Source organism: Patagioenas fasciata, chromosome 3, assembly GCF_037038585.1.
Source record: "Patagioenas fasciata isolate bPatFas1 chromosome 3, bPatFas1.hap1, whole genome shotgun sequence".
In the NCBI taxonomy this organism is placed as follows: Eukaryota; Metazoa; Chordata; class Aves; order Columbiformes; family Columbidae; genus Patagioenas; species Patagioenas fasciata.
This window is the reverse complement of record NC_092522.1, coordinates 10,663,908-10,691,689: the sequence shown is the minus strand read 5'-3', so window position 1 is coordinate 10,691,689 and position 27,782 is coordinate 10,663,908. Positions and strand designations below refer to the sequence as shown.

General features: G+C 41.1%; 1 protein-coding gene across 6 annotated transcripts; it reads left to right on the top strand.

Annotated features, from left to right (window-relative positions):
* Positions 1 to 242: 242 nt before the first annotated feature.
* On the top strand, positions 243 to 24,380 carry B3GNT2 (UDP-GlcNAc:betaGal beta-1,3-N-acetylglucosaminyltransferase 2). Of its 6 annotated transcripts, none has more exons than XM_071805756.1 (3): positions 243 to 315; positions 1,875 to 2,118; positions 21,944 to 24,380. In XM_071805756.1, exon 3 carries the CDS (start codon positions 21,953 to 21,955, stop codon positions 23,144 to 23,146), a length of 1,194 nt encoding a protein of 397 aa, XP_071661857.1. In that variant the 5' UTR covers positions 243 to 315; positions 1,875 to 2,118; positions 21,944 to 21,952; the 3' UTR covers positions 23,147 to 24,380. The 6 variants fall into 6 exon arrangements, with proteins under 6 accessions (XP_071661857.1, XP_065691843.1, XP_071661856.1 ...); XM_071805755.1 differs by lacking the exons at positions 243 to 315; positions 1,875 to 2,118 and adding exons at positions 3,246 to 3,896; positions 21,335 to 21,463; XM_065835771.2 differs by lacking the exons at positions 243 to 315; positions 1,875 to 2,118 and adding an exon at positions 2,819 to 2,896.
* Positions 24,381 to 27,782: the final 3,402 nt, after the last annotated feature.

The following is a 27,782-nucleotide window of genomic DNA, read 5'->3' as shown; positions in this document are numbered from 1 at the left end:
AGATACTTCTCTTAGACCCAGGTGGGGACAGGGAGGTATAAGGAGATGTCCTGGCCCTCAGTGAGAGTGTGAGAAGGAGGCAGCTTTGGAGTGAAGCCTGAGGAGAGGATATCACAGCGGCATGGGGGGAGTTGCTTTGTGGGATTGTTTTATGCTAATGAGACTTTATTAAACCTGACGACTGACAGAGGAGATTTGAGTTTAGAGCTGGAGCAGTTTCCACCTCAACGTAGCAGGCCACTGCAGCCCTGCAATCCCTACTGCAGGACGGCACTACTGTTACTTGTACCGGGACCTGTTAATTGCCAGTACCAGGTAAGAAACCTCCCCAGGATTAACACCTCCCCCAGCGTGATGCATGGATTTAGGAAGGTCGAGCTGCCCACGCTCGGGGCCGCAGGGCTGGAAAGTGAGATCCTGCCATACCCCTTCCTGAGGTTTTTAGGGCGTAGCTGCACCGAGAACAGGGGAGGCGTTGCAGTTAGGCAATGGTTTGGAAACATGTTTAGCTCGGTGGCAGTGTAGGTTCTAGGTATTTTTCCCCCTTTCAGCTAATTTTTGAGGCTCAGCTGCTGGTTGGATCAGGGAGTATATTTGGATTAAAATGCCTCCCTCCCCACCACTCAGTGTTTCACAACCCAGCCCCGTTATCAGCCGAGTCGGTGCGATTACAGAAGCGCAGGCTCAGCCGTGCACGTGGGACTGGGAGGAGGAAACATCCTTTCCCCAAATACAGCAGACCACCACTGTCCAAACTTTTCAGCTTTAGTATGTTTTTCCAGGCTCCTTATCACCCAGTGTTACATGACATGCTATTCTAGTTGAATTTTTTTTCCTCTTTCTTTAAATTGATCTCAAAACATTGTTATGAAATCTCCCGTGCAGTGGAGCCAAGCTCCTGGCTGCCAGATGCTTAATTCTCCTTTCGAGCCTTGTGTTACTTAATGAACAAAGATGCTTGCCGATTTAGGATAATTCCTCCCTTTGCTGTAATCTTTCTACTTTGATGAAAAGGACAGCTCAAACATTAAGTACATATACAAATATTTGAAGAGGAATGAAATATGCAATGTCGCTGCCAGTACATCGTGGATGGGGACACTCCTTCCAGACTCCTGAATAAGATTTTGGAGCAGCTCCAGGAGACTCGTTGCGGGTTTTCTATGGGCTTCCAATATTTATGGACAGAGGGCATAGGGAGCTCAGTACACGCTGTTTATACTCATGCTTTTTACCAAACTAGTCATGTTTATGGCTGTGCCCATCAGCTGCTGAGCGTTGGTGAAAATGAGCACTGTAAAATGGAAGTGCATAAACGTGTATCTTTGTGGATTGTGGGGACATGCTTACTTCTCCCTTTGCAGTGAAGAGTTTTTAAATGACTGTGCCAGGTGACACTGAGATAATTAGTTTGTTTGGGCCTCTTCTTACGTTGGATTGAGAATACAGGTGCTAAAAATGGAAACAAACAGCATGTGTTCATTTTCTTCCTGTATAGGACAAAAAGCCGTGGGGTTCACAGTCCATGGGAGGGGTAGATCTCTTTGCTGGTAGCTATTGATCTGGCCAAAAGGAGACTGAAGGCTGTACTCCTTGCTGTAACTGCACACATTTTTATGTTTTATTTCAGTAAGCATCCTGGGGCTTGGAGATTTCGCTAGTTTGTTTTAATAGGGATGTCTGGCCAGGTTTTGTAGCCTCATCAACTTAGCAAGTGAGCAAACAACAACAAAAAAAGAGGGTTACTAATGAATGAGTCATGCATGATTAGTATCAGTTCTGGAGGGTAAACTTCCAAAATCTGAAACTCTCAGAAACTTATTTACTAAGAGAAGCACTGGTAGCCTGAGCCGGTCTTTTCTTTCTCCCCCCAGATTCAATAACAAAAGCTTTGTGGACCATGACATAAAACTGAGAAAGCTGCAATAACCTTGCTTAAAAAGGAGAAAAAAATGTTTTTAAGTGATGTGGAACAGCGTTTTTCAGCATGGTTGGTTATTTTCATCTTTTGCTTGATGCCATGTGGAGAAAAACCAAAGGAACTAACATTGTCACAAGGATGTTTCGTAGCCACAGCCAGCAGCCTGCGTCTGTAGAGGCCACCAGTCTGCAAAACTGGTAGGTGTTTACCTCAGAAAACATGTTTTTATTATTGCAAGAGGGAGGGAAGGAGGCACAGCCTCACCTTCTGCAAAGCTGGCAGACATAAATGCGTTGGTGTTTTGCCTTTCTGCTGGACCAAGTGCTGCTCCCTCCCTGTGGAAACAGCCCCCAGACCAGGCGCCCTCCTCTTGGGAACGGGGAGGCCTCTGGTGACAACAGCTCACAGTTTCCTGTGCCGACAGTCACTTGGTGCAGTTTGCACCTTCTCGGGGTGTTTCACCTCAGGGAGGGGATGAGGCGTCGAGGGAGAACGTGGCGGACGAGAGGCGGGGCTGCGGGCGGGCGCGATGACAGCGAGGTGTGGATGGGGGGCGCTGGGCTCAGACGCTGACCCGCGGGGCAGGGCGTGGTGCTGCACGCCGTCGGGTGGCAGGGCAGGGATGGGGAGGCTGTGTTCGGCTGGGGAAGGGGCTGGCGAGGCGGCTGGCGAGGCGACGGTGCTAGACCTCTCCCTCCGCCCGTCCGCTTGTCTCCTCAGGGCCAATCGGTCCGACAACCGCGGGGACGACCAGGGCTAGAGGGGGCGAAGGGACCACCCCCCACCCGCCCCGCCCGGTCCCGCGCCGCCCGCTCCGCCAATCCGCTGCGCCGCAGGCCGGACGGAGGCGGGGTTTCGGGGGGAGCGCGGCGCTCGGTGCTTCCCCCCCCCCCTCCCCCCGAATCCTGCGCTGGGCTGCAGCGCGTGGTGCGAGCTGCGGGGCGCTCGCGCTGCTGTCGCGGCGGCGCGCGGCTGGTAGGCGGCGGGCGGGGGGTGCGCGCGCGCTCGTGCGGGGAGGCGCGCGTGACGGGCGGGAAGGCGGGCGCGCGGCTCTGCCACAGGGCAACAAGTGAGGCGCTTCCCGGCCCCCCCGCAACGGCCGGCCCGGCCGCCGGAGCCCCGAGCGCCTCACTTGGCGTTGTTTTTGTCCTCTCTCCGCATCCTTCTCCTCTCGCTCCCAGGCCGCCCGGGACGCGGGCTCGCACCTCCGCGAGGCGCGGCCGGCCCCGAGGAGAGCGGCGGCGAGCGCCGTCCCGCGGGGAGGCGGTGGGACGGGACGAGCCCTCCGAGGCCGCCCCGGCGCCGGCGTCGCCCTCAGGTGCGGAGTCCCCGCCCGCTGCGGGGGGCTGGCGGAGGGGGGCGGCATGGAGCCCCGCCGGCTGCTGGGGCCGTGGTAGGGCGGCAGGCCGGCGACGCGGTGGACGGACCCTCACGGCGTGCAGGCGGCCGGACAGAAGCGTGGTGGTTGTGGAGGCTGCGGCAGGAAGAGCTCCGGCGGAGACCCGCGGCAGCCTGGCAAAGCAGGGGCGTGAGGGGGCTCGGCTGCCACCCCCGCCGGGCCGCGGTGCTGCGAAAAAGGCTGAGAAAGGACGGGATTTTTTTTTTAACTAAATTTTTAACTCCAAATCGTTTTTAACTCCAGATCGTGAGGTTTTTCTTCCTCGTAGCCCCTAGCTTATTTGTGTAGTGACAGCTACAAGCTGGCGGTGGGGGCCGAACGGTCGGAGACGTATATATTTATTTGGGATTTTGAGACTTTTAAAAAAATTATTTTATCTTCCATGTGGGAGGTGGCAGGCGGTGAAAACGGTGGCGTTAAATCACGCGGACGGGGGGGGCGTTAAATCTGTCCCCTGGCGCACCGGAGCATCGGCAGCAACCGGCACATGTTGCAACAAACTCGGCGAGAGGAAGGCAGAGGCACCGTCTGCTGGCATGGATCAAACTTAGGCCGGCTCAGCCGAGTTAAACAACCGTATGTTTGTCGTCGCCTTTTTTTTTTTTCTGGTGGTGGGGAGGAGGAGTCAGTGGTGAAACCGTGAGCTTTTTCCAGAGAAAACCTCAGGCGTAGGGTTGCTGCAGTGCTGGGTGCTGCTGCAATCCTCTCCTTGGCTGGAGGAGAGAAACGGGAGGACGCGGGCACGGTAGCGCCTGTCGGGTTTTCTTCTGGGGCGGTGGCGGAGCTGGAACGACTCGCACAGCTCGTGGGGTCGGCTAATTAACTGACTGTAACCAAGTAGGTTAATTATTAATATCTGCGCAGTGTTAGGATTTTGCTGGTACGGTGTGGTGGTGGCTCTAAAGTATGTTCTTTGGTGAACGTGAAAGGGAGAAAATACTGTTTTTACTAGAGTTGGCTTGAATATTTGTGCTCCTTCACAAGATAATGTTTTTTAGCCCTTTAAACTTCCTAAGACTACTATACCCTGTCAGGAGGGGATTTCAGGTCACTAGCTGTGATTGTGGCCAAACTGCAGCTCCCAATTCATTAGTCATCCTGCAAAAATTTATGGTGAACGTTACTTGAGTAATCCTTTCGTCCGTCCTCCCAAAATGCTTCATGCTGTTGGAGTTGATTATTAAACACTAGTGTTTAGTTTTAATTGTGCAACTTAGAATTTACTTGGTTTGGTTGCTTTTTCCCCCCTGTTTTGTTGTTTGTTTGTTTGTTTGTTTTAATATAGTATAGAATTATTTTGGACACAGTAGGTTTGGGCACAGAAGAGCTTAATCTGACTGTGGAAGGATGTATGCATGCAATTATGTGCTAAATATATAATATGAAAGTTGTTGAGGAAACATTATTATACCATTCTCCTTTGAGGAAATTTCTGAGTAATTATTCCTCCCTGCCTTAAAGAGAGACAGCCTCAAATTTTGTTCCCTTTTAGAGCTGCTTAAAACAGTTTCCTGTTCTTCTTGCAGTTCCGCTTTTGAGTCAGGCTGTCATGCTGTCACGAAGGGGTGTGTATGTGGGTGGGTGGAGAGAGCGGATGACACTCGGGTGAGTGGGACGGTTGGTGCTTCCTTCAGGTGACCAGCCCAGGAACTGGCTGGGGGCAACGACTCCCTTGTCACCTGGGTGACCCAGCCTGGTGCCTGTTGAAGCCCCCCAGAGGAGCTGAATTAGCTCTGAATTATTACCAAATGCGTGGAGGAAATAAAAGGGAGAATCAGCCGATGTAATTTCTAGCTTTTTTTTTTTTTCTGCCTGTTGAAGCCCCCCAGAGGAGCTGAATTAGCTCTGAATTATTACCAAACGCGTGGAGGAAATAAAAGGGAGAATCAGCCAATGTAATTTCTAGCTTTTTTTTTTTTCTGGGGGCGTGGACAACCTGAAAAGAAAATGGATTATTTAGGAAACAATATTTCAGTGGAGTTGAATTATATTACAGAATGTTTGCCTCATACTTCAAAATACAATGCTGTCGGTTAGAATGAAAATCTTTTGGCTTAAAGGAAGTCCTGATTTTGCTGCTTGCTTTGAACATGTGACTTTCTTACCTGAGATGTTGAGCAATACTTTTGTGTGGCTATAAGGAAGCTACAGACACTGCATAAAGTAATCAAAAATTAGGATTTGTTTTAAGTAATTTTGTCATCTGTAAACTGGTTTTGCTTGAATTTTTGCTTGTTTCTTTTCCCCATATACTATAAATAGATGAGGAAGGAGGAGGAAAGTGAGAGACAGCAGCAAGGTGACACTGTTGAAGGGACTTATTTTGGAGGTCATGTGTTAGATAACTGGGAGTGCTAGCTTGTTGTCTGATGCCCTGTCGTATGATAGATACAGCTCACCAATCTCCCTAGAGATTGTTCCTAATGAACACACTGTCACTGTCGGTCAAGAGTTTTATTATTTTTGCCCGTAAGCTCCTCCTAAATCTTGCAAACACTTCCGGGTAATGAAGATGCTGATGGGGAGATCAGTATAAAGGTAGTACTTAGTCAGAAAGGCCATAATGAAAAATGGGAAGTGGATGAAGTGGTTTTGTATTCTATGCTGACAAATATATGCAATTGTCTGCATAAATAAGTTACACTGTATGTGGGATAAAAAGTGCAGGATTGCAGTCTTCTTCTTCTTGCCTACCCATCATACTCCTTGGAGGACCAAGTCTTTCAGGTGAGTGCTCCTCCATTGTGACTTGTCAATGCCAAGAGCCTTTGCAATTGTCATTTTACTGCCACCTGGTGCAGCTACTTTTGTAGTGGGACTAGCTCTGATAGTGATTTTTGCTGTCGGCTGCGTTAAACCACTTGAAGGAGAACAAATGGTGATGGTAAAAGACAGTCTGCATCAGTGCTGATTGTGTTGAAACATGCGATGTAGTCATATGTCTCCTAGCACAGCCAATATTGTCATTATCACAACAGTCAAAGAGCAGGGGTGGCTTGTCTTTGATACATGTACTTGACTGAAATCCCTGTAGCCGTATTTCTACAAATTAACTAAAGGAGAGGAAAAAGATTGAGCAGTATCAATTAAAATCCTCGGCCAGCTTCTTTGATAACTTCTTTTTCCATAGTCAACTTCATTTTTGACACATGTGTTTCAAATTGTCTTGTAAAATCTTCAGACAACTTGTGAAGCTAACTAACCACGAAATTAGTTACTTGATGGGCTTTTTCTGTGTGCTGTCAAAGTCGTGGGTTTTGATGGAAAGAGCAGCTCTGTCAGAAATGCATCATAGGTTGATGTGCCAGATCTTTATTTTACTGGATTTGGTTATATCTCCGGCTGTAAAAATTCTATTAATTTCTTATTTTTCAGATGAAGCATTTATACTGTAAATAGTAGAGCATGGTAGGTTTCTTGTAAGTTTTTCATATACTTAATGGTATAATTCTAAAACTTGCCAAGAATAGGCCAAAGGAAAAAAAAAAAGGCTATTGGCCACAGTATACTCATTGTGACAGCAAAGTTTTATTAATCTGTTTTATTTGTTTTGATCAGTGTGTTTTTGTAGAAAGCACAGAATATAGAGGAAAATATGTTTTTCATTAAAATAATGAGCCTTTTAATGTGTCTGGTTCTCATGTTAATGTTTCTGGAAGGCCATTAGGATTGGTCACCTTCCAAAAGCTTGAAACCGTCTTTGTGCCTTTCATAGGTTGTTGGTTTGGGATTTTTTTCCTAGTATGTCTGTTTTATTATATTTTCTATTACTATACGGTAGAAGTTGTGTAAGTAATTTTGAAGCAAGTAGGTATCAGTTTGCTTTTAAAATTTAAACTTTTATAATAGTTTTAAAGCATACGCAGTTTTAATCCCTGATGGTTGTTTGTGAAGTAACAGTTTTAATCAAAGTGTTAACAATTGGTTTAGGAAAAACGTATGGTTTTTACACCTGTGTGCATGAGGAATCGCCAGATTAGTATCTGATGTTTCTAGTGCGTCATAAGCTATATTCAGACAAGTGCTTCACATCATTTAGAGAAAAAAAATGTGCTTGTGAGTGCAGTTAACAAAAATTACTGATGTAATCTCCCTGTTACACCATGTGTTGACCTCACAAATGTATACCTAAGTGTTTGTTTTATCAGTCTATCAGCTACTACTTCACAGCTGCATTGCACAATCCTTATGTGTTAAAAAAACAGCAAAAAAATAATCAAGAGAATATGATGATGATATAATGAAATACAGGCTCTTCCCATCACTTCAGTACAGAAAGAACAAGTCACAACTGAAAGGTGTGGAATAAATCTCTCAAATATGTACAGGCACATCTCGATTTTTAGACAGGAAGAACTGACAAGTATATTGGGTTTGATCATGCACTTCTGTATTTTTCACTGATTTCATTGGGCTTTTTAGGATTTTAAAGTAAGTAAACCTCTCCAAGTCTCCTGATCATGTAAAACCCAGTGAAAAGACTGGATCATTAAAATGTCTTCTGACAAACTGTACAAAAGAATGATTGAATTGATGTCTCATGAGAAACAATTAGCATTTAAATAAGGAAAAGAATCCCAGTGTGTGATGGGTGTGGTGCTGAGATTTTTAAAAGGAGAATTGATGAAACAATTTCATCAGCAGTTGGTTAAGAAAGCTTTTGTTGTTTGTGAAAAATACAATAGTAGGAGCTGAAAAGCATTTAACTTGGAAGTAGTTTTGTTCGTCTTTGTAAATAACTTGTGAAATAACAGCTGCTCCATCTTAAATTCATAGAAGAGTTACTTTGGGAGTGGATTGACTAACTGAATTTGTAAATCAGCTCTCTAAATCAAATTAGTAAGAAATCCTGATTCTTTTATTTTTTTATGTGGATAAGTGGTTTTATTATTTTTCTATAAAAGATGAGTTCTTAATGGCTTATGAACTACCAGAGGATATACGTATTTGTATGAAATTACAGTAGCAGCACAGCAGTGATGGTTGACATGCCTGGCTAAGATGTGTGCGCTTGTGGGATGCTTGGCTTCCTGCGCAGAGACCTGTCACTCATCTGTGCAGGGTTTGCTGCCGACAGCATCCTGTGGGCTGGTGCAGTTTCGAGGAGCAACAGCCAAAGCAGCACTCCTGTCTGTGCCCCACGTCTGCTGTGCTGGCGTAGCTGTTTGTGCAGCTGTGTTTTGAGCTGAATTGAGGAACCAAGGGGTTTATTTGCTTGTCTTGAGGGTTATACATAATGTGAGTTATGTAAATATGGGAATTCATGGACTGGGAAATGGTGGGACTTCTTAATTCAGTTTAAGAAGCAGTGTGGCTGATTGTCAGACTGTACTCTGAACTTAGTGCTGTTTTCATCTTACTTGAGCAACGATATTTTTTTAATCTGATATTTGAATGTTAGCAAATGGTAATGGAAGACTGTCTTTGGGATGTTGTGGATTTGCTTTCAAATAAAAGCAATTGACAGACATGCAAAACATCTTAAAGTGGATTACTCAAACCACTCTCAATTGTAGTGGATACTTCACATTGCTGTACAGAAGTTCCTGCATGGATTTAGGAGTCTGTAATCAGGTTACGTGCTTATCCGCCGTTAACAAAAACAGGAGTTAGCTGTCTAACCTGCTTAAAGATCTTTTACAAAATCCTCCTGGTACTTACATGCATCTTTAACTGCCTAAAACTGGTGGAAGAATTGTTCCCTTTTCATTAAACTTGATAGGCTGGAATGAGACCTGTATCTCACTTTTTACAAGTTTGAAGGAGGAAAATGAACTTCCCTACTTAGAACTCCACTGTTTTTTTCTAAACTTGAAATGAATTATTCAGAAAGATTAAACCTTTTTTTTTTTCCTGTACTTGTTAATGACACTTGAAACCAAAAACAATAGAAGGCAAACGTATCTTTTCACGTATTTGCATTTTAAAATGTAGATTTTGCATTCTTAAATACTTATTTAGTTCAGTACTGTAAATTTTGAGGCAGATCCCAGAATTCTGACCTGCTCTTCTGATTTGCTATATGAATTTAGTTTGAATTGACTTTTGATTGAGTAACCTCATAGCACTTGCAGGGAAATGTCTTGAGATGACTGGGGAGGTTATCATCCCATCACCCAGGTACTGATGGCAAAGGCAGCATCTTGTGGAAGTCAAATTGAAAACCAGTGTCTGTTTACTTTTAACCCAAAACTAGCAGGTTATCAGGGGCGGTGACCTTATCAGACATCCCAAGTAATAGCCTCCTTGCTTTTGAAACATAGTTTTTAGTAGTGTGGCTTATGTCTGACAGTCTTAATGTAGGCAAGAAGACAAAGCAGAGGTAAAATTTTGATGACTTGCAGTATGGTGCTTAAAGAATGGCTTTGTTACTTGACTAGATAGTGAATGCTCTCTATGCAGACATAAAGGTGGTTGGAATATGGGTAAGGCAGTAGTAAGTACTGGTTTTAAGATAAAGCTAGAAGAGATGCCAGAAGGAGATGAATTGTCTTGTTTGTGGAAAATAATGGTTATCTGCATCTTGAACAGGTATACTAAATCACTTCTCTTATTTCAAATACAGCATAAAAGTAAGAAGATAGTGCCTCTCCAGCAGACTTTGTTTTTAGGTTTCCATTGCAAACCTGACTGATGCTTTCAATGTATCACTTGTTCTTTATTCTTTATTACCAGAACTGGCATTGATCTGCATATTGAATATCTGTGAGGAAGGTAGTTCATTATCTACTTCCTTAGGTTTCTGGTAATTACCAGAAGATAACACTCCAGCAGACCACACAAGAAGTAGTGGAAATGGGTGGGTCATGCTAATTCAGTTGCTAACCAACTGATTTGATAACAGAAAGTGTTAAGAGAAATTCAAGCACCAGGGTGTGTCTTGATAAGGTTGAGGTTGCCTAAAGGCCTCTTCTGGTGGACCAGTGTTGATGCTTGGCTGACCCAGCCTGTGGGACCTCTGGATGAAGGTGAGAACAGGATCAGTAGTGTCAGGCTGCCATGGCAATGTGCTGGTACATGAAAGCTTAAGCTGATTGAAAGCAGGATCTGCTGTGGTCTTGACTTTGTGAGTCTTCCCTCTCCTGCACTGTCACTGGTGTTTGTGCAGCATAGTAGCGAGCAAGTCTTGTGATGTGAACCACCTAAAAACTAACTGCTGCTTTATTGCTAGGTTCTTTATTGTCCTCTTTAGCTCCCGGAACTGGCTCACCACAGTCAAATATATGCAAAGAGGGGTAAGACTGTGCAGTTTATAGGGGAAGGAATACATTACAGGAATGTGTTAGTCATGACTAAAACTGTTTTAAACTGCCTTGGAACTTTACCTCCCAACTTGTAATCCATGTGATGAATGACAGTTTTCTTCCAAGAAATATTTCTCTGCTGCCACTCAGTTAAACCTCTTCTCTTGATTCTGTGTAATTTACTGTACATTCACACTGAAGCCTTCTCAAATGTGTGTAAAAACTGAAGCCTATAAATCAGAGGCTGGCAGCTTTGCGTTATTCCTAACAAATTGGACAATGTAAAGATTCTAAAGCTTGAACTGACCTTAGCATGACACATGATTATTTTTTTGTGTACTGGATTGGGAAAAACAGGTCACACTTACTGCCACAGGCCCTCAAATGCTGAAGTATTAAACTTTAGTTTTTATAGCAAGCTGAGATCTTACCCTTAGTTGTCAGCATGAAAGCTCAATTACTATAAAAAACCCAAAACAAACCCAAACCACACAGCCCAACCCCTTTTTACTCTTAAACAAAGAAAACGACCTTTTTAAAATCACAAGTTATTTTGTACATGCACTTAGAATACCTTTATAGATGTTTGATGTGGCTGCAGGTGTTAGCACAATGTTCTAATTTATAGGAACACTACCATGGTTTAAATTGCCTTATACAAGTGTGCTATACATGTGAAGCTTTGTTGATTTTTTTTTTTTACCCCGTGACCAAAATGAAGTAGTTTATACCAGTAGAAAAACTTGAATATATATTAAACCTGGGACTGAGTTTACAGATAATTTTTATAATGACCAGAGGGCTTTTCTTGCATATACCTTTATCTTCTGTAGGAACACTTGAAACAATTAAAATATGAACCAAATGGTGTTTCAGCCAATCCAATAATTCAATTTTATCAGGTAAAAAAATATATTTAGCCCTTACTTGAATTGAATTCAGTAGGTACACAATATTTAAATATCTTCTTAGTTAAACCCAGACATTTTGTGAGAGACGTATCAACTTAAAATATAGACAAGATTGGATGATCTGAGTGTTTCACTGGTAGTTGACTTTCTAATTTAAGATGAGTGAAAGAGTAGATCACTCTCCAGTTGAAGGTGTTGTGACTTTATCAGTTTGATTCCGAGTTGGGAGTGTTCAGTTTGAGGCATTGGAGATCTTCCATCTGCAAGTATTCTGTCAGGCAGGAATTTCACGTAATGTGCTTTTAATGAAGTTAAAAACAAGTTTTCATTGTCCTGAATTACTTTGTGAAGATATCTTGATGCAAACTTGGTGGGTGTTGCTGCACTATTTCTAGGCAGCAATATCAAGTTAACAAAACTTGCATCTCATAGTTGCTATTTCAAATGGCATACCTTAAAAGGTGACATTCTGGTAATTTCTCTTTCCTGTTTGAGGAGCTAGAGGGAGGGAAGCACCTGGAATTAGTTAAAATTGTGACAGGAAACATAGCAGTGGTGTAACTTATCTGAAGATTTTGGGGTTCTGATATTCAGAACTTAGCATTCAGCAGTAAATGAACTCACTGTTGAGTCATAATACCACAGTCAGAACCTGACATTAGTAGTCTGAGATGGCAGTCAAGTAGGCTGTTAGGGGTAGGGAGTTTTGAATTCTCATTGTGCTTTTACAAACTTTGTAATGCATAAGATAAACCAGTGGTAGAGCTGACAAGGGCGATGTTTATTATTGTAGCTACTGTAAGCTGCTCTGTGACGCAGCTGAGTGCATGGCTGAAGGTTGGGCGGAGTGACAAACGGTGAGTAACAAGGAACCAGTACCTTTAAGGCGAAGGGTGAATTGAGCAGGTGACCACAAAAATGCTTGTTTTGTGGGAAGACTGGCAACTTTCTAACAATCCTCTTTCCCACTGGCAGTTTCAGATTTATTTTAATATTTATGAGAATTTTACTACTTCTTTTCATCAGTCCATCTCTGAAGAGAGGGGCAGAATCCATCTGGGAAAGGAGTTGTGCCATGGATCAGATAAGCAAAGTAACTTTTAAAGTACAGCACAAAACTGCTTAAACCATTTATGATTCTGTGCAGTGTATACTTCCTTCCCTTAAATTGTAGGGCATGGTCTGGGAGTAGCCGAGAATGAGAAAGCTTTCTAAGCTAATGGGAATACCCCAAGAGGTATGTGGGAAACAGTTATTTCTCAAATTTTGTGGTTACTTTTGGAAGTAATTCTCTTTCGTTATGTTTAACAAGATTTGAGTATACTATCTGGCTTGTGCCTTATACCAAGTCCCATTGATATATGGCTCTAAAAAAGTCTCCACGAATTCTTATTTGTGAGCTTTAAGTACTAAATGCTTTTTTGTTGTTGCCGTATAAAAAATAACCTAAGAGAAGTGGAGGGGGGGGAATTCCAGAATAGTCAGAAATGCAAAATAGTTCCAGAAATAAAATGGCTGGGGTTTCTTACTGTGGCAAAGAAGGAACAGAGGACAGATAAATGTTCGTTATATAGCTCGTGTGGTAAATGTACACAGGGAAAAATAACTGCAGGGTTGTTTTCTGGTTATTGTATTTTCCAAGAATTTCCCCTCTTGTGTGATGATAGAAAAGCAAGTAATTACAAGTTCTCAGTTCGTGAAAAATTGAGGAATTCATCAGCAGTGGAATTCATAAAAGTTGAAAATATTAGTGGGTTCAAAGAGGAATTGGACAAAGGGAGATTAGGTTCAATAATATGGTTCAAGTGTAGTCCCTGGCCCTCTATTATCTTACTACAGAAAACCAGGGGAGTATTACTAGAGAAATACCTCACTGTACCATTGGGTGTTTTTGGGAGTGAAGTTTTCTGGTGGTTTTACTTTTTTTTTTTTTTTTTTTTTTTCAAGCAAGACATGCAAATGTTCTGAAGATAACTAGTGGGAAACAACGTGAAATTAGATCAGCTTTTATTCAAATTGTGTATGGTTCTTTATGCCTAGGGCTAAGTTTTAGGAAAACACAAGCACATCCTTCCCCAGTCTTGCTATTTATTTGGATCTTGGAATTCCATGTCCAAGTTGCAGTGGTATCTTCTGGTAATAAAATATTGGAAGAGTAGAATTTCTCCCAAAACTAAGTAATATGCTGAAAGATCACTCAAAGCAGGTATATGCAATTAATTAAAACTAATGTTAAAATAAACATTAACTACTCTGAATATAATTTCACTTTTTGATACTTTCTGTAGTGTATTATCTTGATAAGTTTCCTCCAACTGGAACATTTTTTCAGAATATCTGTGGTCTTTGAAGAACACGGAAAACACCCTGTTACTCAGGGGGAACCACTGTGATGTGCTTGTGCAGAAGCAACAGAATACTGATATTTGCCAGTTCTTATGATGTTCTTGTGTAAAAGTGCGCTTATGTAAAGTTCTGAGGTGAAAAAGATGCACAGTTTTGTGTAGTTAGAAAAATAAAGTGGTCAAGTTCTTTAAAGCTGGAAATAGGACAGACTATAGCAGCCTGGGGCTCTTAACATCTTTGTGCTCTAAAACTGTTGTTGCTCAATCCAGGAATCTCACTGAACAGAACTGAGATATTGGGAGAACTGATGAATCTCATAGGAGGTTAGAGGGACTGCATATGGCTTGTGATGTATTTAATAATAATAATAATCTTAAAATTATCTTCTGAACTGTGATGTCACTGTTGTGTGCACTGCTAGCACTACCGGAAGATGTGCTGCATGTACAACTGCTATAAGGGATATCAGGCTTCAAAATGAAGTTACATGGCAAGATCCAAGTATGCCATAGCCCCAGTTATAGCTAGTGTCTGTAAAGAAAGGAAGGTATTATCTGTTAGATAAGTGAATTACAGCTTTGTTGTGCCAGATTCCTGATAGTTTAGTCCTGAACCAGTAGAGTGCTAGGTGTAATACTTGAAGGTAGCATGGATTATTTTATCTTTTGTCAGCCACAGTAAGTAAATGGACTTCTAATACTTGGGTTTGGCAGTCAAATAGTGTAGACAGGTTACTCAGCCCACTTAGAAAATACAGCATAACTCCTGTCCTCAGTAGGAGATAAAAGTATTTGCAGTTTAAGGTCATGGCTTCTGCCAGACTTGAAGGAGGTGGAAAAAAAAATATGTTTTACCTTGCATCTGTATGATCTGTTCAAAGAATGATGTTATATGACTATTTGTACCAGGGTATAATGTTGTCACTGCTGTGATATCAGATTGCTTCTTGTTGGAGGGTGGGAGGGATTATGGATCCAGAACCAAGGCTCAGTTTCTGGTGTATTATCCCTGTTGAAGAGGGGAGATCTGTCTGCTCCCCTTCTCTCTGCTGTGTGTGTTCACTGCATCTGCTGTGGTGCTTATCTGGTGTGCATCTCTGGTCTTTTGTTAGTTTTCTGCTGGGTTAGTGATGTGAACTGTTTTACAGAGAGGCCTGGCAAAGCGCTAGGGCCAGTGCAATGGAGGGATTGGACCTAAGTTCTCTGAGTCAGAGAGGGAGGAGGAGAAAGTCTCCATCAAAAAGAAGAGTCAGGCGATTAGATCAGTTCAGCTGCTTGTGGATCAACAGCCTGGAACTGCTGCAAGACGTGAGGGTTGAGGCAGGTAGTCGGGTTAAATGTATTGTTTTTCTTTTGTTCTGGGGTTGCATGAGCATTCTTAGGTTTGGTGTACTGGCTCGAAGTACAGATTTGCTACTGTCGCTGTATCTGCTGTGGAGTGCTTTGCTGGTGCAGGAATGCTAGTGTGGGTATATGCAGTGTGGAAAGGAACACCACCTGAGGTAGTCTCCATCATACTATCTGGTATTTCTTTCGCAGAGGAATTGTTAATTCTCAATCCTACGTATTCAAGCTGTTTTAAGGGAGTTCTACTTTGGGTGGTTTGCTTAACTGCAAATCTGTATGATATGTTGCTGTTAAGACTGCTTACTGGTAGTCACAGCCTACTTCTACTACTGTTGAGATTATAATTCATAAGCAAAAGCATAAAGAATGTTTTAATAGCAAAGGACTGGTCTTGGAGTGAATAAATTGATGTTTGGTACATCTAGAGACATCTAAACTTATTTTTAAGCAGAACTATAATCTTGAAAATGGCTGTTGTCTTACCTGCCTTTTGCTCCCTGAAACTTTCCTCCTTTATGTGATAAACAGGAATACTGTGCTTTCTTCATCTTTCTGGAAGAGTTTGTGGGTATGCCCATGCTGTGCAGTGGAATGGAGCATGGGTCACTCTGCCACCACAGGCTATGTTGCCTTTTGAATGCAAGCGGACACACACCATTCAGGATTGTGCTTTTTGAACCTACTTGCTGACCTGAAACTGCTTTTAAGGATCCTCACCAAGTCATGTTGCACTGCATCCTCCCCAGTGGTGGTTTTAATAAAACTTATCCCTTTATTTGAAAGGGAAATGATGCAGCCTTCCTGTAATAACAAGTAATACCTTTTTAGGTGTTCAAGTGTTAGAAAGTCACCAGCAATCTGTCTGATTGCATAATTTATCATGGGCATCAGTACTTAAGAGAAAGGAAGATTACTTTTCTGTCTTTATTAAAGCACATGAAGTAACAGTTGCTTTTCCTTTTGTAGCTCCCTTCTGACGGCTTATTCTTCTGTTTCATGCTATAGGTATACTCTTACTGCGTTGTAAGGAAGAGCTTGGGGTGGATTTTCATCTCTCTACAGAGACTGAGCTAGTGTGTATAGTGCTGCAGAAGAAGCTTAAATGTAGAGGAATTGGGCATCTTAGTAAGAGGCTCCACTGGTTAGGAACCTAAATTAAACGTCAGTTACAGTCAACAAATATTATCAATCTTTGGTGTATGATTATACGATTCTTTGGTGTCCAGGCTGCTAAATAGAAACCTAGAATAAAAGGAAGTTCTGCTTATTTAGGCAAGTGGCATTCCTGAAGCTATCTTATGATATCTCAGTTCATATGTAAGCAAGCAGTAAATCCTCTGGTATTTTAACGACTCAGCACATCTTGTTGAATATAAGCAGAATGAAATAAGTTGGATACAAATGTAGACTCACTTTTCAGGAAATTAGTTTTGTGTTGCTTCATGGGTAAAATTGGTGGAATTGACTGTCCAAATTTATCCATTTGCCCCTTGCGTTCATGCTCATCAGTGCCCTTTGTTTTGATGGTATTTCCAAAAGAGCACCTGCCTGTGCTACCTTGAAAGTTTTTACCATCTATGGTAATATATCCAAGTAAAACGAAGTAGTGCCTTGCTGAAAAACTGTAGGAAAGGAAAACTGCTTCATAGTTCAGGGCAATGCGCAGCATCTGCCAAAATCTGGATGTTGAAGCAAGTTCCAAGGCTTTAGAACTCCTGTTTGGATTGATTATAGGCTGTACGCAGTGACTGCAAATCTAGGTGTGCTTGTTTTGACATCTTGCTATAGAAGGCTACTTAGTGTACCATACAGTGTGTTTTGTTGTCCCTATCCCAGAGCGGCTTACTTTTCCTGAACTTTTAAATATACTTCGGGTTTTTAGCCATTTCTTTTCAACATCTGCATCTTCCTCTGGCCTTTTTGTCTCCTACAGCTAAACCTCAGTAGAGATTTAGGCTTGCTTTTGTGCATAACAATGTCTTAGTAGCATCAATTAAAAAAGAAAAAAAAAGTTAAAACTGTCATCACATGTTTCACATACTAAATTTTTGAAGTCATTATAGAAAATAAAGTGCTGTAAACAGGGCTAATCAGAATTCTTCTACAGAATCCTAACTCTGATGTGAGAAGTTCAAACTGATGTATTGGCTTGTGCCCTTGTTTAGGGGCCGGAACAGTTAGATGTACTTGTTCCTGGTTTTGACCTTGAGCATGACCTTCTCCAGATGTAATCCTTCTCTTTTGTCAGGGTGTATCATGGCCCCTCTTTGTGTAAATCCTTGCCTCCCAAAAAGAGTGTTGCTTCTATAATCAATTCCTGGAACTGCATGGAGTGTGCGTACTTGGTATTCAAGAAGAGTTTGGGCAATGCTCTTGGATATATGGTTTAACTGTTACGTTGTCTTCTGTGAAGCCAAGAGTTGGACTCCATCCTCAAGGGTCCCTTCCAGTTTGGAAGAGTGATTCTGTGATTTTGATTCTTGTTTCATACCAACTGTCTTAGACTTCTGAATAGGTTCCTTACAGGCTTTTGGAATACGTTCACTCTTGAGATAAAGCATAGAATGATACTGTTTAAAAACAACCTGTGAACACTTTCTCATAATTTTGCATTAATGTTATTTGGACTTGAAGCTTTCTGAGTGTTTGGAATATTTTCTTGTAGCTTTTGGCTTCTTTGGGTAATACCTGTGTTCCTTTTCTGTTGCAGTTAATCTCATTTTATTGATTGGTGCCTGATCCCACAGTGAAGCTGTTTTTCTTAAAGTTCTGCTGGCTTGCCTTTTCCATCCATCTTCTGTTACTAGTGCTGCTTTGGTAGCTCCATAAATCTGTTCCCTTTTATCAGTTCCTTAGTTTTGACAGCAGTGAAGTTGTAAGAGTGGAGTGGAGCTGAAGAGGGAAACTCCTCCCTCTTTTCCTCCCATTTCTGCAGAATCAAGCTCTCCAAATACTGTATCTATAGCAGAACCTTGGTTTATCCTGAGTATGGTTAATGTTAACTCTTTTTTTTTTCCAGCCACATGGGTGTTTTCTAAAGGCTTTGAACAAATGGACTTTATGTATGCAGTGAAACTGATCTGTAACTGTGCAGCTGGAAGTTGCATAAGCAGAAATGTGATGATTTGTACAAACTTCAACTGATTGCTGAAACAGTCTTCATATCAGTGTAGCTGAGAAGCTGAAAACAGGCATTGAAAAAACTATGTCAGATCACCTTTGAGTGTAGGTAACTTTCTTCACCTTACCCACTGAAGTTGGAATAAAGTTCTGCAGGATTTTCTATTCCTGAGGTTCTGTGTGTACTGTGGTTTTTCTTTACCAATACATAGTGTTTACTCTTGTGTTCTGCTTTTTCTGCTAGCTAGCTGTGTGTTCTAGCCTTTTTTAGCACCTAAAGCAGCAGGGATTTTTCAAATAGAGTATTTCTTTGTATTGCTCATCTCAGTTCTTCAACAGTATTTGTATAAAAATGCATCAGATAGATTTAAGTATGAACCAGATCACTTCTAGTTTGTTTTTGGCTTCCCTAACAGATCTGCTATTCTCAGTAGTTAAAGGAGACAGCTGGGAAATTTTGTGATGTTAATGCTTATAGGAGCTGTTGTTGGAATAGGAGAAAGTTACTGTGATCTGTCCAGATTGCTGTAGCTTTAAATAGGAAATGGGAGCTTGTCTTGTACTCTACAATGCTTCTCCTTAGCAAGCTGCCCAACGCACAGAATCTCTGTCGTGCTGACACTTTGGTTAGTCACTGTGTTGTCAGCAAAGCAGATGAAGAAATGAGATTTGTCTTGAGACATGGGCTGTGGGTGTGATTTGGGTTGCAATGCTGCATCTGGTGATAAATGACTTGACTAGATGCGAAATTGTTGAGCTGGCATCCTTTTATTAAATCCTGCCTTCAGGTGTAGTGATTAAAGCTAGTACATATTAATTGCAGAACTGAGAATTCTATTTCAATTTGTAGAAATAGACTTTCTGAAGTCTAATCATATTCTGTTTGCAATTAGTTCAAAAAGCTTGATCTAATACTATGAATAAGTCTTGTGTCATTTACAAAAAGGTGACTTTTTTAACAAAACAATTTTTACCCTGTTTTCACTTGTTAGCCTCTAGTTTTCATTTGGATCGTTGTTTTGTTTTTTTTGTTTTTTTTTTCAAAAGGAGATTGAAAATGCTGCTGGAAGTACTTATATGTAGGACTCATAGCATTTAGCATGCCTTATGTGATGGAACCACTGTCATCTTGCCGGACTGATATTTTTCAGATGAAAAGCTCTACTAAGTCTAACAGCATATGAAGATTTATTTTTTTGTGTGTAGGATCTCAGTGTCATTTGCTGCAGGGGATATTGCAAGGTTACAAGTGAAAAACTGAAAGATTAAGGAAGATCTTGTAGTTACAGAATTGGAGTGCTTGCCCAGAAGACTTAGCTATCTGAAGGATTTTAAGTGTCTTTGCAAATGGTGTCTCAGTGCATTCAAAACAGCCTCGGGTCAAGCATCCAAGTGACTTACTGATATGTTGAACACTCATAGCTTAGTTGCTGGGAGCTGCAACAGATGAGCTGTGTAGTGCTACTTATCCTGGAAAATAAGGCTCTGGGGAGCTCTTTATAATGCTGTGTTTGTTAGCTGTTACTGAGGCTTAGCTTCTCACCCCGTTGTCTCAGTGGTCCTGGGATCACAGGTCAAACACCACCTCATTTGTTGTTGTAGTGAGGAGTGCTATAGAAACATTTGAGGACAGTGTAGACTGATGTGCTGGCTGAACTGCATGGAATAGTACGAAACATGGGACAGCTGCTTCTCCAGTAGTTTTGTGTGTACTGAAAGGGAAGTAAAGAAAAATAGTCATCTGTTTTTAGTGGAAGCTGCTGTGGCAGTTGAAAGAGCAAAATCAAGGTTTGGGGTGGTTTGTTTTTTTCTTCTTTCTTTTTTTTTTTGTGTGTGTTGTGTGCATGTGTTTTGTTTGTTGTTGTCGGTTTTTTTGTTTTTTGCTTTTTTTTAAACTCTGGCCAGACAGTGCTTTCTAACAGTTCAGTTTAGCTTAAATGATGGCACTGACCACAAGCATGCTTTTGTCTTTGAGGTATAGAAGAAAACTACTTGAAAATTAGAACAGCAAACTTCATAGTTGGCTGAGAATGGGACATGAAATAAAGTAGATCTGGCCTGAGTATATACAGAGATAAATATGCAGATGGTACATGAGATCAAATGAAGGAAGAATAGGGATTTTTCTCACAGTAGTCCATTGTTTCTAGGAGTGCTTTAATTGAAATTAAAAAATACTTCCCCCCTGTTGGATTTGATGAGAATCTAGGAGTTGAATGAGAGAAAGGGAAAAAAAAAAGTTGATTCTTATTTGTTACTTTCTTACTAAATTTTGTGTTTAACTTGCTGAGGAGTAAAAGAACGTAAGACTGGTCAAACCAGAAGACAGCAAGGGTCAGTTCAGCTCTGGTGTCTGGTCATGGCTGGAAATAAAATTAAAAAGATAGGCAAGTACAAGGTATACTTCTCAAGTATACCTTCCTGATTGCTGTTGCTCTGTGGCTTCAGGTCCTCTGATGTAGTGTTTACAGCTGAGCTTTTAACAGTGATAACAAATATTTTTATTTCCTTAGGTTTTTCTGACCTTCCGATAGTCATTTATATTACTGGCAAATAAAAGCATCTTCGACACAAATGTAACCTTACTGACTTCCTTGTTCATTCTGAATTATTTTCTAGTCTGATGTTCTGAATTAGAATGGCTTGTTAAATTTTGTGTGGCTTGTACATTGATATCCCCATGGGCTAACAAACAGTTTAACAAGCACTACTTTAGAGGAATGCACTGTTACCATGTTACTCTTTGTACTGTGCACCCTCATTCTGACAGCTGTGGAAGAAAGAGGAATTGATGCATTTTCTCTCATAGTAAAAACTGGAGATGGGTCACAGAATAACCTTTGCTGCAACAAAGGGAGGTACACTTTTCCAGGTCTTGCATATATGCGAAATCGATCCTTTTTTTATTTCTCTTCAGTTTCTTTTTCCTTCCTAGGAATAATTACACTTTCACTTTCTGCTGCCATTCATGTCCTTTTCTAGTTGGAGTTTAAAAAAAACAAACAACAAAAACCAAAACCAAAATTCATCTTCTCTTCTGTCTGCAGAGATCTGAATATCAGCAATGCAGCTGGCTAGTTCTGTGTCAGCCTCTCTACCAAGGAACAGCCAAGTGACATGGACAGAAACGAATTGTGTGCTTTAAAATGCAGCTCTGCCTATTATGTAGTTGGAAGGTATAAGAGTGCAAGTATAAAAGCTTGAAACTTAATTTAAAAATAGCTGGCAATTTATTCTATACCCTTAAGCTCGCCTAACTAGCAGAAAAAAGTTTCTCTGCCTGCTTTTGCCAAGCTGAGGGCTCAGATTCTTGTTATTATACAGTCAAGTGCTTCAAGAAGACTTAAATGAGGAGCAGAAACACTGCTGGCTAATTTAGGCGTGTTGTGAAATGCTGTGTAAAATTCCTAACTAGCAAATGGAAATGTTACATTCTTTCCAGCTTCTTGTTTGCTGATGAAACCCCAAACCCTTACTAGCTGTAGGTGTGCATGTATTAGAGGTCGACTAGTTTTTGCTTTTTTGAGGTGTAGGTAACCTCTGTTTTTAGGCTACTACCTTGTACATTCTTTGTCTGCAAGTAGTTTGCATTTTTATGACATTGAGAACTTGATAGGAAGAAGGGTAAAAATCTGTTTTTATTTTTCTCTTTTCAGATATGAGAAATGAGTGTTGGACGCAGAAGACTAAAGCTGCTGGGAATTCTGATGATGGTAAACATTTTTATTTATGTGATTGTGGAAGTCTCAAAAAGTGGCAGCCAGGAGAAGAATGCAAAAGGCCGTGTTATTATACCACGCAGCAAATTCTGGAGAAAGTATACTCCTCACAAAGCGTATTGGAACAAACAGCAACAAAAGCTTGAACTGCTGTACAACCCTATCCTGACCTTGCTTTCCAACATGACTGTGGAAGAGAACTTACTTTCAAACTCTAGTGTTCTCAGTTCCTGTGACCCTGACCCGTGGGTATCTTCAGAGGTCAGTGACTTTGCCAACTTACCAGACAGATTCAAAGACTTTCTACTTTATTTAAGATGTAGAAATTATTCTTTATTAATGGATCAGCCAAACAAGTGCAAACATAAACCTTTTCTGCTGCTGGCTATTAAGTCACTTACACCCCATTTTGATAGACGGCAAGCAATTAGACAATCCTGGGGCAAGGAAATAAAATCGGGGGATGTGACAGTCAAAAGGGTCTTCTTACTTGGGCAGACCCCACCAGAGGATAACTTTCCTGATCTTTCTGACATGATAAAATTTGAGAGTGAAACCCACCAAGACATTCTGCTCTGGAACTACAGAGACACTTTCTTCAATTTAACTCTGAAAGAGGTGCTGTTTCTTAAGTGGGTCAGCAGCAGTTGCGCAGATGTCCAGTTTATTTTTAAGGGTGATGATGATGTTTTTGTGAATACCCATCAGATCCTGGATTACTTGAAGAGCTTATCAAAGGAAAAAGCCAAAGACTTGTTTATAGGTGATGTGATCAAAGATGCTGGACCTCACAGAGAGAAAAAATTGAAGTACTACATCCCGGAAAGTGTTTATGAAGGTTCGTATCCTCCGTATGCAGGAGGTGGTGGGTTTTTGTACTCTGGTGATCTGGCATTAAGACTGAATAACGCATCTGACCAGGTACTCCTTTACCCTATTGATGATGTTTATACTGGAATGTGCCTTCAGAAGCTTGGGCTCGCTCCGGAAAAACACAAAGGCTTCAGAACATTTGATATCGAAGAGAAATACAGAAATAACATATGTTCCTACACAAACTTAATGTTAGTACATAGTAGAAAACCTCAAGAAATGATAAAGATTTGGACACGCTTGCAAGATCCACACTTAAATTGTTAAAGTAATGTGCATAAGTGTCTTCAGTCCAAATAACTTTCCAAATTTGAGTCTGACTTTCTTGGTGGACCACTGAAGCTCTGTTTAATGGTTTTCTCTGGAAATGTTTTCCTCTATTTTTGAAAATGAGAATAAATACTAAATTTGAGGGGATGTCTTGAAGACTTGGTCCTGACTTCACCATTCTCCTGGTGGTCATTATGTTTCAAGCTTTGTCTTAAATTAATTTTAAAAAGGACTTCAAGAATGTAATAGCTGTTAGTGACTGGTTAGTTGTACTGAAAACAGGGATTGCCTGCTACAATGCATTTTTCCCTAATTGTGATGGTGGAAGATAACTTTTCCCTGAGTAGCATTTGTGTGGGAGTGTGTGGAAACCACTGTAATTTGAAAATTCAGAAATTGGACGAATGTAGTTTTATGTTAGGTATGAAACACTCTTATGAGACTTTAACAACTGAATTTATTTTAATTTATAGTTTTCAGTCTTTTTGCACCCTGGAACAGTGTTTTCTCCTTTACTTATGACCTTTCGTGCAAAGTGTGCCTGTGCCTGAAGGATTTACTCTTTTAGTAGATGATGCTTTTTTTTTTCCCAAAAAAGCATAATACTGTTTGAAACACCCTATAAAAGAGCTCAATCTATAAGGAAAAGGAAGAACAGATTTTGTTCGGGGCTGGGCATTAGGTACAGTGAGGTCTGCCCCCTGCCCCAAGCTGACTTGATTCTTAGGTGAAAAGCTACTCTGGTCAGTTCTTGTTTTCTCTTTTGGCACTAAACATTGATCGGGTAGCTTGATTTGATGCAAATAACTGAAATTGCACATTGCTTATGAGAGCATGGTTTGGATTTCCTGTAAAGTGGTAGCAAATCTAGAATTGTGCAGATCCTAAGAGTTTTGAACTTTGAAAAAACCTTTGAAGTTGCATGGTGTCTCATGTAGAGTTAAACATGTTCTCAAAACTCAGATTTTCTTCTGTATTTCCACATCTTGCTTATAAGAGTTATTCTAAATAGTGGTTGCTTCCTTTGTATATGTAGAAGTGCCTGTCTATTTATTGTTCAGATTGAAGACCAAAACATTTTCTTAAATATATTTTGTGTAACATTTTATTTGTGTAGTGTTGTCACTCAGATATTTAAATAGAGCATGATATTTTAAATCTGTGAGATGTGTAACAAGTTAAATAAAGGTAATAGTTATTTTTGAATTTGAAAAATAAAATGTGATTTAAAGATTTCTTGTAATACTTCATTTGAGACATAATGTTGACTTACAGAGCAATTGCACTCTACTGTGTGGCATCCAGTAACAATGCATTTCAGAAGTTCTGGAGCAAAAGGCTTTATTCAGGAACTTTCTCTAGCACTAATATAGTAGAGTATCAAGAAAATGCCGCAATTGTGCATGGATTTGTTAGATGCTGTAATAGATGGACAACTCTGGCAAGAGCAAGGGAACACGAAGTGCCCTAGGAAAAATAGAATGTACAGAAATAATTACCTCTACAATAAAACTGCTTGTACAGTTGAAAGGAGTCAAGGAATGGATTGAACAACTGGCACTTTAGATTTTGTTTGAAATAACTTGGCAGCTACAACTCTTTTGGCTTCTTGACCTGCTTTCTTGTTCCTTCATTTACCTTGAAGAACAAATGTTGTGCTTTTTTTCGTTTAGAGAAAGGTGAAGTCTTCTGATTTTTCCACCTTTCTGTTCTGTAGATGTTCACTGACCCCAGGATCGATAAAGACTGACTGCTCTGCTATTTTGCCTTGTCATTCCTCATGAGAAATTACACCTTTCTGAAAGAGCTGGAGGCTTTACATGTGTTGTTTCCTGCTCTGTTCTTCCTACCCATGCTAAGCACCCTGTTTCTTTCTAAATATTAGTGGGATTTTTGTCAAGAGTTTGGGCCAAATGAAATATAAGTTATGATGATGATGGGAAATGCAAATAGAGCTCTGATGTTAAGAGTCGTGGACTAGAAAGAGAGAGGAAAAGGAGGGTACTGTGGGATAACAGAGACATGCGGGAGAGAGACAGAGCTGAGGCTGCTGAGCACTAAATGTAGTGATGGTTGAGCAGGTTGCAGAAACAAAGGGACAGGAAAAGAGCCCAGGAATTAAATCTTAGAGTAAGATGAGGTGGAGCACACAGGTGATACTAACCTATGTGTGGAATGGGTGAGATTAGTGGAGTACCGGCGTTCATTATTTACTTTATACCTTGCTGTAACCATGAGATTTAAAACAGGCCTCTTGTGTAGGACACAACTGAGAATAAGGAAGAACAGGGTAAGTAGTACTTGCCAGGAAGAAATGCTGTGAGAAGGCATCTACCCACCTTCTGAAGTCACAGCGAAGAGAAAGAGGAGAGAGGAAAAGCCTGAGCAGGTGGCCCCTGTGGGCTAAGGAGGTGAAAGGTACTGGAGAAGAAATTTGGCTGACTAGTCTTTTTTACTCTGGGTATGGAGAAGCGCTGGTGACTGTACTGTCTGGTTGGGTCTCCAGTTCACTCCCATGGAGCAAGGAGAACTTGACAAAGGCATGGGAGTGTGTGGAGTAAAGAGCAAGTGAAATAATTAAAACAGAGATAAGGAAACAATGCAACCAAAAGAAACCATGTGTGGTGGGAACGAAAGATGAAAAGTGTTTAAAAAGCAGATCCCGTATTAGGTGGTTGTATCTGAGTTTGGCTGGTTGTGATTTGGGTCTTTTTTTCTTTTTGGTTGCCGGTTACTGGTTTTTGGAGCATTGCTGGAGTACTAGGTACTTTATATGAAAAGTGAAAATAATGTAATTACATCAGGGTTATTTTTTTTTTTTAATATGGACTGATTTCCTATGAAGTAAATTTAGAGTTGAGGGAACAATCAACAAAACTGGTAAATATATGGATTACTTTTTTTTAATTACTTAATAAGTGATCTGGGAAACACAGGGAGCTAAAGATGGATTTTTCTTTTTTTTTTTTTTGAAGGGAGAGGAAAGAGTACTAAAATGGAAGAATGAGAAAATTCGACTATAATGAGAATAATGGGAATAATGGAATTTGAACTGAAATAAGAGGTGTTTAGATGAGCTGGTTGAATGCAGATGCAGTCTCTCTTTTTTTTCCCTTCCCTGAATACAGCAGGGAAAATAAAGTGCTTCTGTGATTAAATGACATTGCATTGGGGTAAGCCATTAGAATCCATTAGCTTGTTTGTATAAAGGCTCAAGCCTTTGCTTCTAGGCCCAACTGGGAGGAGGAAATAGAGGCATTTGGATAAGGAAGGTAAACGAGCTAAGATTAATGCATAAATTACAATGTTTATCTTCTAGAGGATGGAGTCCCTATTTCATAAATAAAAACTCTCTACTGGTTGGTAACTTGGACTGTAAGTACTTACACTTGGATCGCTTCCCCCGGCCCAGTTTTATTTTGTTACGTGGGCTTGACTGAAATGCAGCACTTGACAGGACTGGTGATAAGAGAATTCCTGACAATCCATGTCTTGTTTTCATGTAGCTCCACTTCATTGCAAACTGTATGCTGAGAGATTTAAGCAAATTTCGTAAATGTCAGGGATGATGAAATCCTGAGCAGGTCAGTTTTTCTTTTGTTGTACTCAGATCAGGTCTTTGGTTGCTAATCACAGTTTATAATATTTGTATTGGCCCAGCCTGTTTGCAGTAGTGTTTAAACAACTCTGGCTAGACTGTGTTGAGGAATGGCTGAACAGCACCTTGTGGAGTTTGCGGGCCAGCCATTTCAAAAGATTTACAGTCTGTTTTCATATGTCAATGAAAATATTTGTACCCTGTCCAACATCCGACTGAACGAGGTGAGTTGGACATAAGCGTGTATTTGTGTGTCAGCCTTCACTTCAAGGTCTGTTAACATTTATGTAAGTATGGAACAAACCTGTGTGATCTCAAATTTTGCTCCATTTTCCATACTTGTGTCTTACTGCTGTTTTTTTTTTAATTGCCCTTCAGACCATGAGTTATGTGCTTATAACTCAGCCCCTTTCCCAGCTGCAGGGGCTGGGGCGCTTGGCAGCACGCAGCATCATCGCTCTCTAAACCGTGGAGAGAGGCCTCAAAACTTGCCTGTGTAAGTTTATAGCCCAAATTTCTCTGTTCAGGTCAGCACTAGCATGTATGGTATGTGTTACGATTGCAGAGGCTTGGCAAGTGTCACACAGTTCTGACCGCACGTGTATTGAGATCTCAGTTTTGTGATTGACACAAGGGGAATTCTGTCAGCCCTGAACGACAACACAGAGACAGGTTTTCTGCTTTGGGGATCGCTCCTGTTGGTGGTGGCTTAGTTCTGTAAAGTTATGATCCTAGGTCAGGCACTTCTCTCTGCCTTACCCTGCTTCTTTATGAGAGGGGGTTCATATGAATATATACCGAATTTCCTGTCAAAGATCTATCAAGACAGAAATTTGCACAATCTCAAATTTTATAGAGAAATATCCAAACAGTTCTCTAATTTCTAGGCTTCTTGACTTTCCCTGCTTCTTCAGGTGGTGACCAGTATCACTCTTCCCAGTCTTTGCTGCTGGGCTCCCTATCTACACTGATCCATCTTTCTTGCCTTGTGTCTCTGGCCCCTCTGTCCTGTGTTGTCTCAGCTGTTGGTGGAGA